The sequence below is a fragment of the Mesocricetus auratus genome, unplaced genomic scaffold (assembly GCF_017639785.1).
Source record: "Mesocricetus auratus isolate SY011 unplaced genomic scaffold, BCM_Maur_2.0 Super-Scaffold_100691, whole genome shotgun sequence".
Classification (NCBI taxonomy): domain Eukaryota; kingdom Metazoa; phylum Chordata; class Mammalia; order Rodentia; family Cricetidae; genus Mesocricetus; species Mesocricetus auratus.
Genome location: NW_024429267.1, coordinates 19,530,042 through 19,547,612, shown reverse-complemented (window position 1 = coordinate 19,547,612; position 17,571 = coordinate 19,530,042). Strand labels below are relative to the sequence as shown.

The 17,571-nt window shown below is 48.3% G+C and overlaps 1 protein-coding gene across 12 annotated transcripts in view; it reads right to left on the bottom strand.

The window, feature by feature from the left end:
- Positions 1 to 17,571, bottom strand: part of Myo6 (myosin VI) — a 149,731-nt gene that overhangs the window by 40,545 nt on the left and 91,615 nt on the right. For 9 of the 12 annotated variants that reach the window (XM_040740225.1, XM_040740224.1, XM_040740228.1 and 6 more), the window contains one exon: positions 642 to 815. In XM_040740225.1, coding sequence (XP_040596159.1) covers positions 642 to 815 — 174 coding nt within the window. Of the gene's footprint in view, positions 1 to 241; positions 312 to 641; positions 816 to 17,571 lie in introns of those variants that run through there. The other 3 variants (XM_040740233.1, XM_040740235.1, XM_040740234.1) reach the window with 3 other exon arrangements.

The window sequence follows — 17,571 nt, the reverse complement described above, 5'->3', positions numbered from 1 at the left end:
AAATTTCTCTAACATTAGGAAGAGTTTGTCACACCAGAACACTTCTCTTATATAAAAATTATCAAAAGCCTTAATTAAATTTTACTGTAATATGCATGCCCATGACACCATGAGAGAAAACACGTTGACAATGAATCACAAACTGAACCATTAACTTGGGACGGGCTCTTGAACATAGCAGCCATGCTGTGAATAGCAGTCTGTGAAGGCGATCATTTACCTGAAGCCCCGGATGTGCCTGCTTTCCTCTCTCAACTCACCTAGTCCTCTCTAGTCATCCAGAGCTGAACTACTGCGGCTAAGCAAAACTGCTGAATGAGAAAGGAAACAGAAAACACATGGGAAAGAGAAGGCTTGAAGGTCACCCAGGCAGTTTGCAGAAGCATGAACATTAGGAGAGTGAGTCAGATATGCTGTGTGCAAACACAGTCTGAAAACATGAGCACTTCTGTATACTCAGCTATGAGGACCACCGTCAGGTAGTACATACAAGCATCGATAATGCAGGGTCCACTCGAGACACACCCGCGGCACTCCCACGATCTACAGTATCCACTTTACAACAGAAAACAATGGTTTTTATTTTAAAGACAGCCCAAACAAAAAACAAAACCCTTCAGTTAGTTACTTAGCACAAATACCTTGAACTTGTTTCCCACGCTGATGAAGCTAAGTTTCCCCGCCTTTTGTTTGGTATCTTTGTTGTTATTTGTGGACGATTCAAACAACGCCCTTATAAACTTATCCCTGGATTCACAAATCAAGGATTCAAGAGACATATGTAGCGCGTCGTTATTTTTCTCCACAAATTGGGTCTGAAAAAAACAATCAAAAAAAGTTTCCATCCTCATTGTGAGGAAAATCCCCTAAATGAGCCCTGTCCCATGGAATTTTCCAAGAAATCATGAATGTTCTGTTTACACACCGACCAAGACAGCAGGCCATGTCAGTGTGGGTACCTAGTACTTTGAGGGTGACTAGTGCATAAATGAGCTGAATTTTTAAGGCTATTCAAGTTTAATGGCCACAGGCTGCCATGTTTAAAGCTATTCAAGTTTAATGGCCACAGGCTGCCTTACTGTAGTGTGGCTTCAGTGTCTCCATGTTCTCCTAAGTGATGCTGAACTCACTGTCACAGCACACTGATGTTGTCCTCCCTGTCATAACACACTGATGCTGTCCTCACTGTCTATAGCACACTGATGCTGTCCTCACTGTCATAACACACTGATGCTGTCCTCACTGTCATAACACACTGATGCTGTCCTCACTGTCATAACACACTGATGCTGTCCTCACTGTCATAACACACTGATGCTGTCCTCACTGTCACAGCACACTGATGCTGTCCTCACTGTCATAACACACTGATGCTGTCCTCACTGTCACAGCACACTGATGCTGTCCTCACTGTCATAACACACTGATGCTGTCCTCACTGTCATAACACACTGATGCTGTCCTCACTGTCATAACACACTGATGCTGTCCTCACTGTCACAGCACACTGATGCTGTCCTCACTGTCACAGCACACTGATGCTGTCCTCACTGTCACAGCACACTGATGCTGTCATCACTGTCACAGCACACTGATGCTGTCCTCACTGTCACAGCACACTGATGCTGTCCTCACTGTCATAACACACTGATGCTGTCCTCACTGTCACAGCACACTGATGCTGTCCTCACTGTCACAGAAAACTGATGCTGTCCTCACTGTCATAACACACTGATGCTGTCCTCACTGTCACAGCACACTGATGCTGTCCTCACTGTCACAGCACACTGATGCTGTCCTCACTGTCATAACACACTGATGCTGTCCTCACTGTCACAGCACACTGATGCTGTCCTCACTGTCACAGCACACTGATGCTGTCCTCACTGTCATAACACATTGATGCTGTCCTCACTGTCATAACACACTGATGCTGTACTCACTGTTTCATAGCACACTGATGCTGTCCTCACTGTCACAGCACACTGATGCTATCCTCACTGTCTATAACACACTGATGCTGTCCTCACTGTCACAGCACACTGATGCTGTCCTCACTGTCACAGCACACTGATGCTGTCCTCACTGTCACAGCACACTGATGCTGTCCTCACTGTCACAACACACTGATGCTGTCCTCACTGTCATAACACACTGATGCTGTCCTCACTGTCTATAACACACTGATGCTGTCCTCACTGTCACAGCACACTGATGCTGTCCTCACTGTCACAGCACACTGATGCTGTCCTCACTGTCACAGCACACTGATGCTGTCCTCACTGTCATAACACACTGATGCTCTCCTCACTGTCTATAACACACTGATGCTGTCCTCACTGTCATAACACACTGATGCTGTCCTCACTGTCTATAACACACTCATGCTGTCCTCACTGTCACAGCACACTGATGCTGTCCTCACTGTCATAACACACTGATGCTGTCCTCACTGTCATAACACACTGATGCTGTCCTCACTGTCATAGCACACTGATGCTGCCCTCACTGTCTATAACACACTGATGCTGTCCTCACTGTCACAACACACTGATGCTGTCCTCACTGTCATAACACACTGATGCTGTCCTCACTGTCTATAACACACTGATGCTGTCCTCACTGTCACAGCACACTGATGCTGTCCTCACTGTCACAGCACACTGATGCTGTCCTCACTGTCACAGCACACTGATGCTGTCCTCACTGTCATAACACACTGATGCTGTCCTCACTGTCTATAACACACTGATGCTGTCCTCACTGTCATAGCACACTGATGCTGTCCTCACTGTCATAACACACTGATGCTGTCCTCACTGTCACAGCACACTGATGCTGTCCTCACTGTCACAGCACACTGATGCTGTCCTCACTGTCATAACACACTGATGCTGTCCTCACTGTCATAACACACTGATGCTGTCCTCACTGTCTATAACACACTGATGCTGTCCTCACTGTCACAGCACACTGATGCTGTCCTCACTGTCACAGCACACTGATGCTGTCCTCACTGTCTATAACACACTGAGGCTGTCCTCACTGTCATAACACACTGATGCTGTCCTCACTGTCTATAACACACTGATGCTGCCCTCACTGTCTATAACACAATGATGCTGTCCTCACTGTCATAACACACTGATGCTGTCCTCACTGTCTATAACACACTGATGCTGTCCTCACTGTCACAGCACACTGATGCTGTCCTCACTGTCACAGCACACTGATGCTGTCCTCACTGTCATAACACACTGATGCTGTCCTCACTGTCATAACACACTGATGCTGTCCTCACTGTCACAGCACACTGATGCTGTCCTCACTGTCACAGCACACTGATGCTGTCCTCACTGTCTATAACACACTGATGCTGTCCTCAATGTCATAACACACTGATGCTGTCCTCACTGTCATAACACACTGATGCTGTCCTCACTGTCTATAACACACTGATGCTGTCCTCACTGTCATAACACACTGATGCTGTCCTCACTGTCTATAAAACACTGATGCTGTCCTCACTGTCACAGCACACTGATGCTGTCCTCACAGTCATAACACACTGATGCTGTCCTCACTGTCATAACACACTGATGCTGTCCTCACTGTCTATAACACACTGATGCTGTCCTCACTGTCTATAACACACTGATGCTGTCCTCACTGTCTATAACACACGGATGCTGTCCTCACTGTCTATAACACACGGATGCTGTCCTCACTGTCTATAACACACTGATGCTGTCCTCACTGTCTATAACACACTGAAGCTGTCCTCACTGTCATAACACACTGATGCTGTCCTCACTGTCATAAAACACTGAGGCTGTCCTCACTGTCACAGCACACTGATGCTGTCCTCACTGTCACAACACACTGATGCTGTCCTCACTGTCACAGCACACTGATGCTGTCCTCACTGTCACAACACACTGATGCTGTCCTCACTGTCACAGCACACTGATGCTGTCCTCACTGTCATAACACACTGATGCTGTCCTCACTGTCACAGCACACTGATGCTGTCCTCACTGTCATAACACACTGATGCTGTCCTCACTGTCATAACACACTGATGCTGTCCTCACTGTCATAACACACTGATGCTGTCCTCACTGTCACAGCACACTGATGCTGTCCTCACTGTCACAGCACACTGATGCTGTCCTCACTGTCACAGCACACTGATGCTGTCCTCACTGTCACAGCACACTGATGCTGTCCTCACTGTCATAACACACTGATGCTGTCCTCACTGTCATAACACACTGATGCTGTCCTCACTGTCACAGCACACTGATGCTGTCCTCACTGTCACAGCACACTGATGCTGTCCTCACTGTCACAGCACACTGATGCTGTCCTCACTGTCACAGCACACTGATGCTGTCCTCACTGTCACAGCACACTGATGCTGTCCTCACTGTCACAGCACACTGATGCTGTCCTCACTGTCACAGCATACTGATGCTGTCCTCACTGTCACAGCACACTGATGCTGTCCTCACTGTCACAGCACACTGATGTTGTCCTCACTGTCATAACACACTGATGCTGTACTCACTGTTTCATAGCACACTGATGCTGTACTCACTGTTTCATAGCACACTGATGCTGTCCTCACTGTTTCATAGCACACTGATGCTGTCCTCACTGTCTATAACACACTGATGCTGTCCTCACTGTCTATAACACACTGATGCTGTCCTCACTGTCTATAACACACTGATGCTGTCCTCACTGTCACAGCACACTGATGCTGTCCTCACTGTCACAGCACACTGATGCTGTCCTCACTGTCACAGCACACTGATGCTGTCCTCACTGTCATAACACACTGAAGCTGTCCTCACTGTCATAACACACTGATGCTGTCCTCACTGTCTATAACACACTGATGCTGTCCTCACTGTCACAGCACACTGATGCTGTCCTCACTGTCACAGCACACTGATGCTGTCCTCACTGTCTATAACACACTGAGGCTGTCCTCACTGTCATAACACACTGATGCTGTCCTCACTGTCTATAACACACTGATGCTGCCCTCACTGTCTATAACACACTGATGCTGTCCTCACTGTCTATAACACACTGATGCTGTCCTCACTGTCTATAACAGACTGATGCTGTCCTCACTGTCACAGCACACTGATGCTGTCCTCACTGTCACAGCACACTGATGCTGTCCTCACTGTCACAGCACACTGATGCTGTCCTCACTGTCATAACACACTGATGCTGTCCTCACTGTCATAACACACTGATGCTGTCCTCACTGTCTATAACACACTGATGCTGTCCTCACTGTCACAGCACACTGATGCTGTCCTCACTGTCACAGCACACTGATGCTGTCCTCACTGTCTATAACACACTGAGGCTGTCCTCACTGTCATAACACACTGATGCTGTCCTCACTGTCTATAACACACTGATGCTGCCCTCACTGTCTATAACACAATGATGCTGTCCTCACTGTCTATAACACACTGATGCTGTCCTCACTGTCTATAACACACTGATGCTGTCCTCACTGTCACAGCACACTGATGCTGTCCTCACTGTCACAGCACACTGATGCTGTCCTCACTGTCATAACACACTGATGCTGTCCTCACTGTCATAACACACTGATGCTGTCCTCACTGTCACAGCACACTGATGCTGTCCTCACTGTCACAGCACACTGATGCTGTCCTCACTGTCTATAACACACTGATGCTGTCCTCACTGTCATAACACACTGATGCTGTCCTCACTGTCATAACACACTGATGCTGTCCTCACTGTCTATAACACACTGATGCTGTCCTCACTGTCATAACACACTGATGCTGTCCTCACTGTCTATAAAACACTGATGCTGTCCTCACTGTCACAGCACACTGATGCTGTCCTCACTGTCATAACACACTGATGCTGTCCTCACTGTCATAACACACTGATGCTGTCCTCACTGTCTATAACACACTGATGCTGTCCTCACTGTCTATAACACACTGATGCTGTCCTCACTGTCTATAACACACGGATGCTGTCCTCACTGTCTATAACACACTGATGCTGTCCTCACTGTCTATAACACACTGATGCTGTCCTCACTGTCTATAACACACTGAAGCTGTCCTCACTGTCATAACACACTGATGCTGTCCTCACTGTCATAACACACTGATGCTGTCCTCACTGTCACAGCACACTGATGCTGTCCTCACTGTCACAACACACTGATGCTGTCCTCACTGTCACAGCACACTGATGCTGTCCTCACTGTCACAACACACTGATGCTGTCCTCACTGTCACAGCACACTGATGCTGTCCTCACTGTCATAACACACTGATGCTGTCCTCACTGTCACAGCACACTGATGCTGTCCTCACTGTCATAACACACTGATCCTGTCCTCACTGTCATAACACACTGATGCTGTCCTCACTGTCACAACACACTGATGCTGTCCTCACTGTCACAGCACACTGATGCTGTCCTCACTGTCACAGCACACTGATGCTGTCCTCACTGTCACAGCACACTGATGCTGTCCTCACTGTCACAGCACACTGATGCTGTCCTCACTGTCATAACACACTGATGCTGTCCTCACTGTCATAACACACTGATGCTGTCCTCACTGTCACAGCACACTGATGCTGTCCTCACTGTCACAGCACACTGATGCTGTTCTCACTGTCACAGCACACTGATGCTGTCCTCACTGTCACAGCACACTGATGCTGTCCTCACTGTCACAGCACACTGATGCTGTCCTCACTGTCACAGCACACTGATGCTGTCCTCACTGTCACAGCACACTGATGCTGTCCTCACTGTCACAGCACACTGATGCTGTCCTCACTGTCACAGCACACTGATGCTGTCCTCACTGTCTATAACACACTGATGCTGTCCTCACTGTCTATAACACACTGATGCTGTCCTCACTGTCTATAACACACTGATGCTGTCCTCACTGTCTATAACACACTGATGCTGTCCTCACTGTCACAACACACTGATGCTGTCCTCACTGTCACAGCACACTGATGCTGTCCTCACGGTCATAACACACTGATGCTGTCCTCACGGTCATAACACACTGATGCTGTCCTCACTGTCATAACACACTGATGCTGTCCTCACTGTCTATAACACACTGATGCTGTCCTCACTGTCACAACACACTGATGCTGTCCTCACTGTCACAGCACACTGATGCTGTCCTCACTGTCTATAACACACTGATGCTGTCCTCACTGTCATAACACACTGATGCTGTCCTCACTGTCTATAACACACTGATGCGGTCCTCACTGTCACAACACACTGATGCGGTCCTCACTGTCACAGCACACTGATGCTGTCCTCACTGTCATAACACACTGATGCTGTCCTCATTGTCACAGCACACTGATGCTGTCCTCACGGTCATAACACACTGATGCTGTCCTCACTTTCATAACACACTGATGCTGTCCTCACTGTCATAACACACTGATGCTGTCCTCACTGTCTATAACACACTGATGCTGTCCTCACTGTCTATAACACACTGATGCTGTCCTCACTGTCTATAACACACTGATGCTGTCCTCACTGTCATAGCACACTGATGCTGTCCTCACTGTCATAGCACACTGATGCTGTCCTCACTGTCATAACACACTGATGCTGTCCTCACTGTCATAACACACTGATGCTGTCCTCACTGTCATAACACACTGATGCTGTCCTCACTGTCACAGCACACTGATGCTGTCCTCACTGTCATAACACACTGATGCTGTCCTCACTGTCTATAACACACTGATGCTGCCCTCACTGTCTATAACACACTGATGCTGCCCTCACTGTCTATAACACACTGATGCTGTCCTCACTGTCACAGCACACTGATGCTGTCCTCACTGTCACAGCACACTGATGCTGTCCTCACTGTCATAACACACTGATGCTGTCCTCAGGGTCATAACACACTGATGCTGTCCTCACTGTCATAACACACTGATGCTGTCCTCACTGTCACAGCTCACTGATGCTGTCCTCACTGTCATAACACACTGATGCTGTCCTCACTGTCTATAACACACTGATGCTGTCCTCACTGTCTATAACACACTGATGCGGTCCTCACTGTCACAGCACACTGATGCGGTCCTCACTGTCACAGCACACTGATGCTGTCCTCAATGTCATAACACACTGATGCTGTCCTCATTGTCACAGCACACTGATGCTGTCCTCACGGTCATAACACACTGATGCTGTCCTCACTGTCATAACACACTGATGCTGTCCTCACTGTCATAACACACTGATGCTGTCCTCACTGTCTATAACACACTGATGCTGTCCTCACTGTCATAACACACTGATGCTGTCCTCACTGTCTATAACACACTGATGCTGTCCTCACTGTCTATAACACACTCATGCTGTCCTCACTGTCATAGCACACTGATGCTGTCCTCACTGTCATAACACACTGATGCTGCCCTCACTGTCATAACACACTGATGCTGTCCTCACTGTCACAGCACACTGATGCTGTCCTCACTGTCATAACACACTGATGCTGTCCTCACTGTCATAACACACTGATGCTGTCCTCACTGTCATAACACACTGATGCTGTCCTCACTGTCACAGCACACTGATGCTGTCCTCACTGTCACAGCACACTGATGCTGTCCTCACTGTCACAGCACACTGATGCTGTCATCACTGTCACAGCACACTGATGCTGTCCTCACTGTCACAGCACACTGATGCTGTCCTCACTGTCATAACACACTGATGCTGTCCTCACTGTCACAGCACACTGATGCTGTCCTCACTGTCACAGCAAACTGATGCTGTCCTCACTGTCATAACACACTGATGCTGTCCTCACTGTCACAGCACACTGATGCTGTCCTCACTGTCACAGCACACTGATGCTGTCCTCACTGTCATAACACACTGATGCTGTCCTCACTGTCACAGCACACTGATGCTGTCCTCACTGTCACAGCACACTGATGCTGTCCTCACTGTCATAACACACTGATGCTGTCCTCACTGTCATAACACACTGATGCTGTACTCACTGTTTCATAGCACACTGATGCTGTCCTCACTGTCACAGCACACTGATGCTATCCTCACTGTCTATAACACACTGATGCTGTCCTCACTGTCACAGCACACTGATGCTGTCCTCACTGTCACAGCACACTGATGCTGTCCTCACTGTCACAGCACACTGATGCTGTCCTCACTGTCACAACACACTGATGCTGTCCTCACTGTCATAACACACTGATGCTGTCCTCACTGTCTATAACACACTGATGCTGTCCTCACTGTCACAGCACACTGATGCTGTCCTCACTGTCACAGCACACTGATGCTGTCCTCACTGTCACAGCACACTGATGCTGTCCTCACTGTCATAACACACTGATGCTCTCCTCACTGTCTATAACACACTGATGCTGTCCTCACTGTCATAACACACTGATGCTGTCCTCACTGTCTATAACACACTCATGCTGTCCTCACTGTCACAGCACACTGATGCTGTCCTCACTGTCATAACACACTGATGCTGTCCTCACTGTCATAACACACTGATGCTGTCCTCACTGTCATAGCACAATGATGCTGCCCTCACTGTCTATAACACACTGATGCTGTCCTCACTGTCACAACACACTGATGCTGTCCTCACTGTCATAACACACTGATGCTGTCCTCACTGTCTATAACACACTGATGCTGTCCTCACTGTCACAGCACACTGATGCTGTCCTCACTGTCACAGCACACTGATGCTGTCCTCACTGTCACAGCACACTGATGCTGTCCTCACTGTCATAACACACTGATGCTGTCCTCACTGTCTATAACACACTGATGCTGTCCTCACTGTCATAGCACACTGATGCTGTCCTCACTGTCATAACACACTGATGCTGTCCTCACTGTCACAGCACACTGATGCTGTCCTCACTGTCACAGCACACTGATGCTGTCCTCACTGTCATAACACACTGATGCTGTCCTCACTGTCATAACACACTGATGCTGTCCTCACTGTCTATAACACACTGATGCTGTCCTCACTGTCACAGCACACTGATGCTGTCCTCACTGTCACAGCACACTGATGCTGTCCTCACTGTCTATAACACACTGAGGCTGTCCTCACTGTCATAACACACTGATGCTGTCCTCACTGTCTATAACACACTGATGCTGCCCTCACTGTCTATAACACAATGATGCTGTCCTCACTGTCTATAACACACTGATGCTGTCCTCACTGTCTATAACACACTGATGCTGTCCTCACTGTCACAGCACACTGATGCTGTCCTCACTGTCACAGCACACTGATGCTGTCCTCACTGTCATAACACACTGATGCTGTCCTCACTGTCATAACACACTGATGCTGTCCTCACTGTCACAGAACACTGATGCTGTCCTCACTGTCACAGCACACTGATGCTGTCCTCACTGTCTATAACACACTGATGCTGTCCTCAATGTCATAACACACTGATGCTGTCCTCACTGTCATAACACACTGATGCTGTCCTCACTGTCTATAACACACTGATGCTGTCCTCACTGTCATAACACACTGATGCTGTCCTCACTGTCTATAAAACAATGATGCTGTCCTCACTGTCACAGCACACTGATGCTGTCCTCACAGTCATAACACACTGATGCTGTCCTCACTGTCATAACACACTGATGCTGTCCTCACTGTCTATAACACACTGATGCTGTCCTCACTGTCTATAACACACTGATGCTGTCCTCACTGTCTATAACACACGGATGCTGTCCTCACTGTCTATAACACACTGATGCTGTCCTCACTGTCTATAACACACTGAAGCTGTCCTCACTGTCATAACACACTGATGCTGTCCTCACTGTCATAAAACACTGATGCTGTCCTCACTGTCACAGCACACTGATGCTGTCCTCACTGTCACAACACACTGATGCTGTCCTCACTGTCACAGCACACTGATGCTGTCCTCACTGTCACAACACACTGATGCTGTCCTCACTGTCACAGCACACTGATGCTGTCCTCACTGTCACAGCACACTGATGCTGTCCTCACTGTCACAGCACACTGATGCTGTCCTCACTGTCACAGCACACTGATGCTGTCCTCACTGTCACAGCACACTGATGCTGTCCTCACTGTCACAGCATACTGATGCTGTCCTCACTGTCACAGCACACTGATGCTGTCCTCACTGTCACAGCACACTGATGTTGTCCTCACTGTCATAACACACTGATGCTGTACTCACTGTTTCATAGCACACTGATGCTGTACTCACTGTTTCATAGCACACTGATGCTGTCCTCACTGTTTCATAGCACACTGATGCTGTCCTCACTGTCTATAACACACTGATGCTGTCCTCACTGTCTATAACACACTGATGCTGTCCTCACTGTCTATAACACACTGATGCTGTCCTCACTGTCACAGCACACTGATGCTGTCCTCACTGTCACAGCACACTGATGCTGTCCTCACTGTCACAGCACACTGATGCTGTCCTCACTGTCATAACACACTGAAGCTGTCCTCACTGTCATAACACACTGATGCTGTCCTCACTGTCTATAACACACTGATGCTGTCCTCACTGTCACAGCACACTGATGCTGTCCTCACTGTCACAGCACACTGATGCTGTCCTCACTGTCTATAACACACTGAGGCTGTCCTCACTGTCATAACACACTGATGCTGTCCTCACTGTCTATAACACACTGATGCTGCCCTCACTGTCTATAACACACTGATGCTGTCCTCACTGTCTATAACACACTGATGCTGTCCTCACTGTCTATAACAGACTGATGCTGTCCTCACTGTCACAGCACACTGATGCTGTCCTCACTGTCACAGCACACTGATGCTGTCCTCACTGTCACAGCACACTGATGCTGTCCTCACTGTCATAACACACTGATGCTGTCCTCACTGTCATAACACACTGATGCTGTCCTCACTGTCTATAACACACTGATGCTGTCCTCACTGTCACAGCACACTGATGCTGTCCTCACTGTCACAGCACACTGATGCTGTCCTCACTGTCTATAACACACTGAGGCTGTCCTCACTGTCATAACACACTGATGCTGTCCTCACTGTCTATAACACACTGATGCTGCCCTCACTGTCTATAACACAATGATGCTGTCCTCACTGTCTATAACACACTGATGCTGTCCTCACTGTCTATAACACACTGATGCTGTCCTCACTGTCACAGCACACTGATGCTGTCCTCACTGTCACAGCACACTGATGCTGTCCTCACTGTCATAACACACTGATGCTGTCCTCACTGTCATAACACACTGATGCTGTCCTCACTGTCACAGCACACTGATGCTGTCCTCACTGTCACAGCACACTGATGCTGTCCTCACTGTCTATAACACACTGATGCTGTCCTCACTGTCATAACACACTGATGCTGTCCTCACTGTCATAACACACTGATGCTGTCCTCACTGTCTATAACACACTGATGCTGTCCTCACTGTCATAACACACTGATGCTGTCCTCACTGTCTATAAAACACTGATGCTGTCCTCACTGTCACAGCACACTGATGCTGTCCTCACTGTCATAACACACTGATGCTGTCCTCACTGTCATAACACACTGATGCTGTCCTCACTGTCTATAACACACTGATGCTGTCCTCACTGTCTATAACACACTGATGCTGTCCTCACTGTCTATAACACACGGATGCTGTCCTCACTGTCTATAACACACTGATGCTGTCCTCACTGTCTATAACACACTGATGCTGTCCTCACTGTCTATAACACACTGAAGCTGTCCTCACTGTCATAACACACTGATGCTGTCCTCACTGTCATAACACACTGATGCTGTCCTCACTGTCACAGCACACTGATGCTGTCCTCACTGTCACAACACACTGATGCTGTCCTCACTGTCACAGCACACTGATGCTGTCCTCACTGTCACAACACACTGATGCTGTCCTCACTGTCACAGCACACTGATGCTGTCCTCACTGTCATAACACACTGATGCTGTCCTCACTGTCACAGCACACTGATGCTGTCCTCACTGTCATAACACACTGATCCTGTCCTCACTGTCATAACACACTGATGCTGTCCTCACTGTCACAACACACTGATGCTGTCCTCACTGTCACAGCACACTGATGCTGTCCTCACTGTCACAGCACACTGATGCTGTCCTCACTGTCACAGCACACTGATGCTGTCCTCACTGTCACAGCACACTAATGCTGTCCTCACTGTCATAACACACTGATGCTGTCCTCACTGTCACAACACACTGATGCTGTCCTCACTGTCACAGCACACTGATGCTGTCCTCACTGTCACAGCACACTGATGCTGTTCTCACTGTCACAGCACACTGATGCTGTCCTCACTGTCACAGCACACTGATGCTGTCCTCACTGTCACAGTACACTGATGCTGTCCTCACTGTCACAGCACACTGATGCTGTCCTCACTGTCACAGCACACTGATGCTGTCCTCACTGTCACAGCACACTGATGCTGTCCTCACTGTCACAGCACACTGATGCTGTCCTCACTGTCACAGCATACTGATGCTGTCCTCACTGTCACAGCACACTGATGCTGTCCTCACTGTCACAGCACACTGATGCTGTCCTCACTGTCATAACACACTGATGCTGTACTCACTGTTTCATAGCACACTGATGCTGTCCTCACTGTTTCATAGCACACTGATGCTGTCCTCACTGTCTATAACACACTGATGCTGTCCTCACTGTCTATAACACACTGATGCTGTCCTCACTGTCTATAACACACTGATGCTGTCCTCACTGTCACAGCACACTGATGCTGTCCTCACTGTCACAGCACACTGATGCTGTCCTCACTGTCACAGCACACTGATGCTGTCCTCACTGTCATAACACACTGAAGCTGTCCTCACTGTCATAACACACTGATGCTGTCCTCACTGTCACAGCACACTGATGCTGTCCTCACTGTCACAGCACACTGATGCTGTCCTCACTGTCACAACACACTGATGCTGTCCTCACTGTTTCATAGCACACTGATGCTGTCCTCACTGTCTATAACACACTGATGCTGTCCTCACTGTCTATAACACACTGATGCTGTCCTCACTGTCACAGCACACTGATGCTGTCCTCTCTGTCACAGCACACTGATGCTGTCCTCACTGTCACAACACACTGATGCTGTCCTCACTGTCTATAACACACTGATGCTGTCCTCACTGTCTATAACACACTGATGCTGTCCTCACTGTCTATAACACACTGATGCTGTCCTCACTGTCTATAACACACTGATGCTGTCCTCACTGTCACAGCACACTGATGCTGTCCTCACTGTCACAACACACTGATGCTGTCCTCACTGTCACAGCACACTGATGCTGTCCTCACGGTCATAACACACTGATGCTGTCCTCACTGTCATAACACACTGATGCTGTCCTCACTGTCTATAACACACTGATGCTGTCCTCACTGTCACAACACACTGATGCTGTCCTCACTGTCACAGCACACTGATGCTGTCCTCACTGTCTATAACACACTGATGCTGTCCTCACTGTCATAACACACTGATGCTGTCCTCACTGTCTATAACACACTGATGCGGTCCTCACTGTCACAACACACTGATGCGGTCCTCACTGTCACAGCACACTGATGCTGTCCTCACTGTCATAACACACTGATGCTGTCCTCATTGTCACAGCACACTGATGCTGTCCTCACGGTCATAACACACTGATGCTGTCCTCACTGTCATAACACACTGATGCTGTCCTCACTGTCATAACACACTGATGCTGTCCTCACTGTGTATAACACACTGATGCTGTCCTCACTGTCTATAACACACTGATGCTGTCCTCACTGTCTATAACACACTGATGCTGTCCTCACTGTCATAGCACACTGATGCTGTCCTCACTGTCATAGCACACTGATGCTGTCCTCACTGTCATAACACACTGATGCTGTCCTCACTGTCATAACACACTGATGCTGTCCTCACTGTCATAACACACTGATGCTGTCCTCACTGTCACAGCACACTGATGCTGTCCTCACTGTCATAACACACTGATGCTGTCCTCACTGTCTATAACACACTGATGCTGCCCTCACTGTCTATAACACACTGATGCTGCCCTCACTGTCTATAACACACTGATGCTGTCCTCACTGTCACAGCACACTGATGCTGTCCTCACTGTCACAGCACACTGATGCTGTCCTCACTGTCATAACACACTGATGCTGTCCTCAGGGTCATAACACACTGATGCTGTCCTCACTGTCATAACACACTGATGCTGTCCTCACTGTCACAGCTCACTGATGCTGTCCTCACTGTCATAACACACTGATGCTGTCCTCACTGTCTATAACACACTGATGCTGTCCTCACTGTCTATAACACACTGATGCGGTCCTCACTGTCACAGCACACTGATGCGGTCCTCACTGTCACAGCACACTGATGCTGTCCTCACTGTCATAACACACTGATGCTGTCCTCATTGTCACAGCACACTGATGCTGTCCTCACGGTCATAACACACTGATGCTGTCCTCACTGTCATAACACACTGATGCTGTCCTCACTGTCATAACACACTGATGCTGTCCTCACTGTCTATAACACACTGATGCTGTCCTCACTGTCATAACACACTGATGCTGTCCTCACTGTCTATAACACACTGATGCTGTCCTCACTGTCTATAACACACTCATGCTGTCCTCACTGTCATAGCACACTGATGCTGTCCTCACTGTCATAACACACTGATGCTGTCCTCACTGTCATAACACACTGATGCTGTCCTCACTGTCATAACACACTGATGCTGTCCTCACTGTCTATAACACACTCATGCTGTCCTCACTGTCATAGCACACTGATGCTGTCCTCACTGTCATAACACACTGATGCTGTCCTCACTGTCTATAACACACTGATGCTGCCCTCACTGTCTATAACACACTGATGCTGTCCTCACTGTCACAGCACACTGATGCTGTCCTCACTGTCTATAACACACTGATGCTGTCCTCACTGTCTATAACACACTGATGCTGTCCTCACTGTCACAACACACTGATGCTGTCCTCACTGTCACAGCACACTGATGCTGTCCTCACTGTCTATAACACACTGATGCTGTCCTCACTGTCATAACACACTGATGCTGTCCTCACTGTCTATAACACACTGATGCGGTCCTCACTGTCACAACACACTGATGCGGTCCTCACTGTCACAGCACACTGATGCTGTCCTCACTGTCATAACACACTGATGCTGTCCTCATTGTCACAGCACACTGATGCTGTCCTCACGGTCATAACACACTGATGCTGTCCTCACTGTCATAACACACTGATGCTGTCCTCACTGTCATAACACACTGATGCTGTCCTCACTGTGTATAACACACTGATGCTGTCCTCACTGTCTATAACACACTGATGCTGTCCTCACTGTCTATAACACACTGATGCTGTCCTCACTGTCATAGCACACTGATGCTGTCCTCACTGTCATAGCACACTGATGCTGTCCTCACTGTCATAACACACTGATGCTGTCCTCACTGTCATAACACACTGATGCTGTCCTCACTGTCATAACACACTGATGCTGTCCTCACTGTCACAGCACACTGATGCTGTCCTCACTGTCATAACACACTGATGCTGTCCTCACTGTCTATAACACACTGATGCTGCCCTCACTGTCTATAACACACTGATGCTGCCCTCACTGTCTATAACACACTGATGCTGTCCTCACTGTCACAGCACACTGATGCTGTCCTCACTGTCACAGCACACTGATGCTGTCCTCACTGTCATAACACACTGATGCTGTCCTCAGGGTCATAACACACTGATGCTGTCCTCACTGTCATAACACACTGATGCTGTCCTCACTGTCACAGCTCACTGATGCTGTCCTCACTGTCATAACACACTGATGCTGTCCTCACTGTCTATAACACACTGATGCTGTCCTCACTGTCTATAACACACTGATGCGGTCCTCACTGTCACAGCACACTGATGCGGTCCTCACTGTCACAGCACACTGATGCTGTCCTCACTGTCATAACACACTGATGCTGTCCTCATTGTCACAGCACACTGATGCTGTCCTCACGGTCATAACACACTGATGCTGTCCTCACTGTCATAACACACTGATGCTGTCCTCACTGTCATAACACACTGATGCTGTCCTCACTGTCTATAACACACTGATGCTGTCCTCACTGTCATAACACACTGATGCTGTCCTCACTGTCTATAACACACTGATGCTGTCCTCACTGTCTATAACACACTCATGCTGTCCTCACTGTCATAGCACACTGATGCTGTCCTCACTGTCATAACACACTGATGCTGTCCTCACTGTCATAACACACTGATGCTGTCCTCACT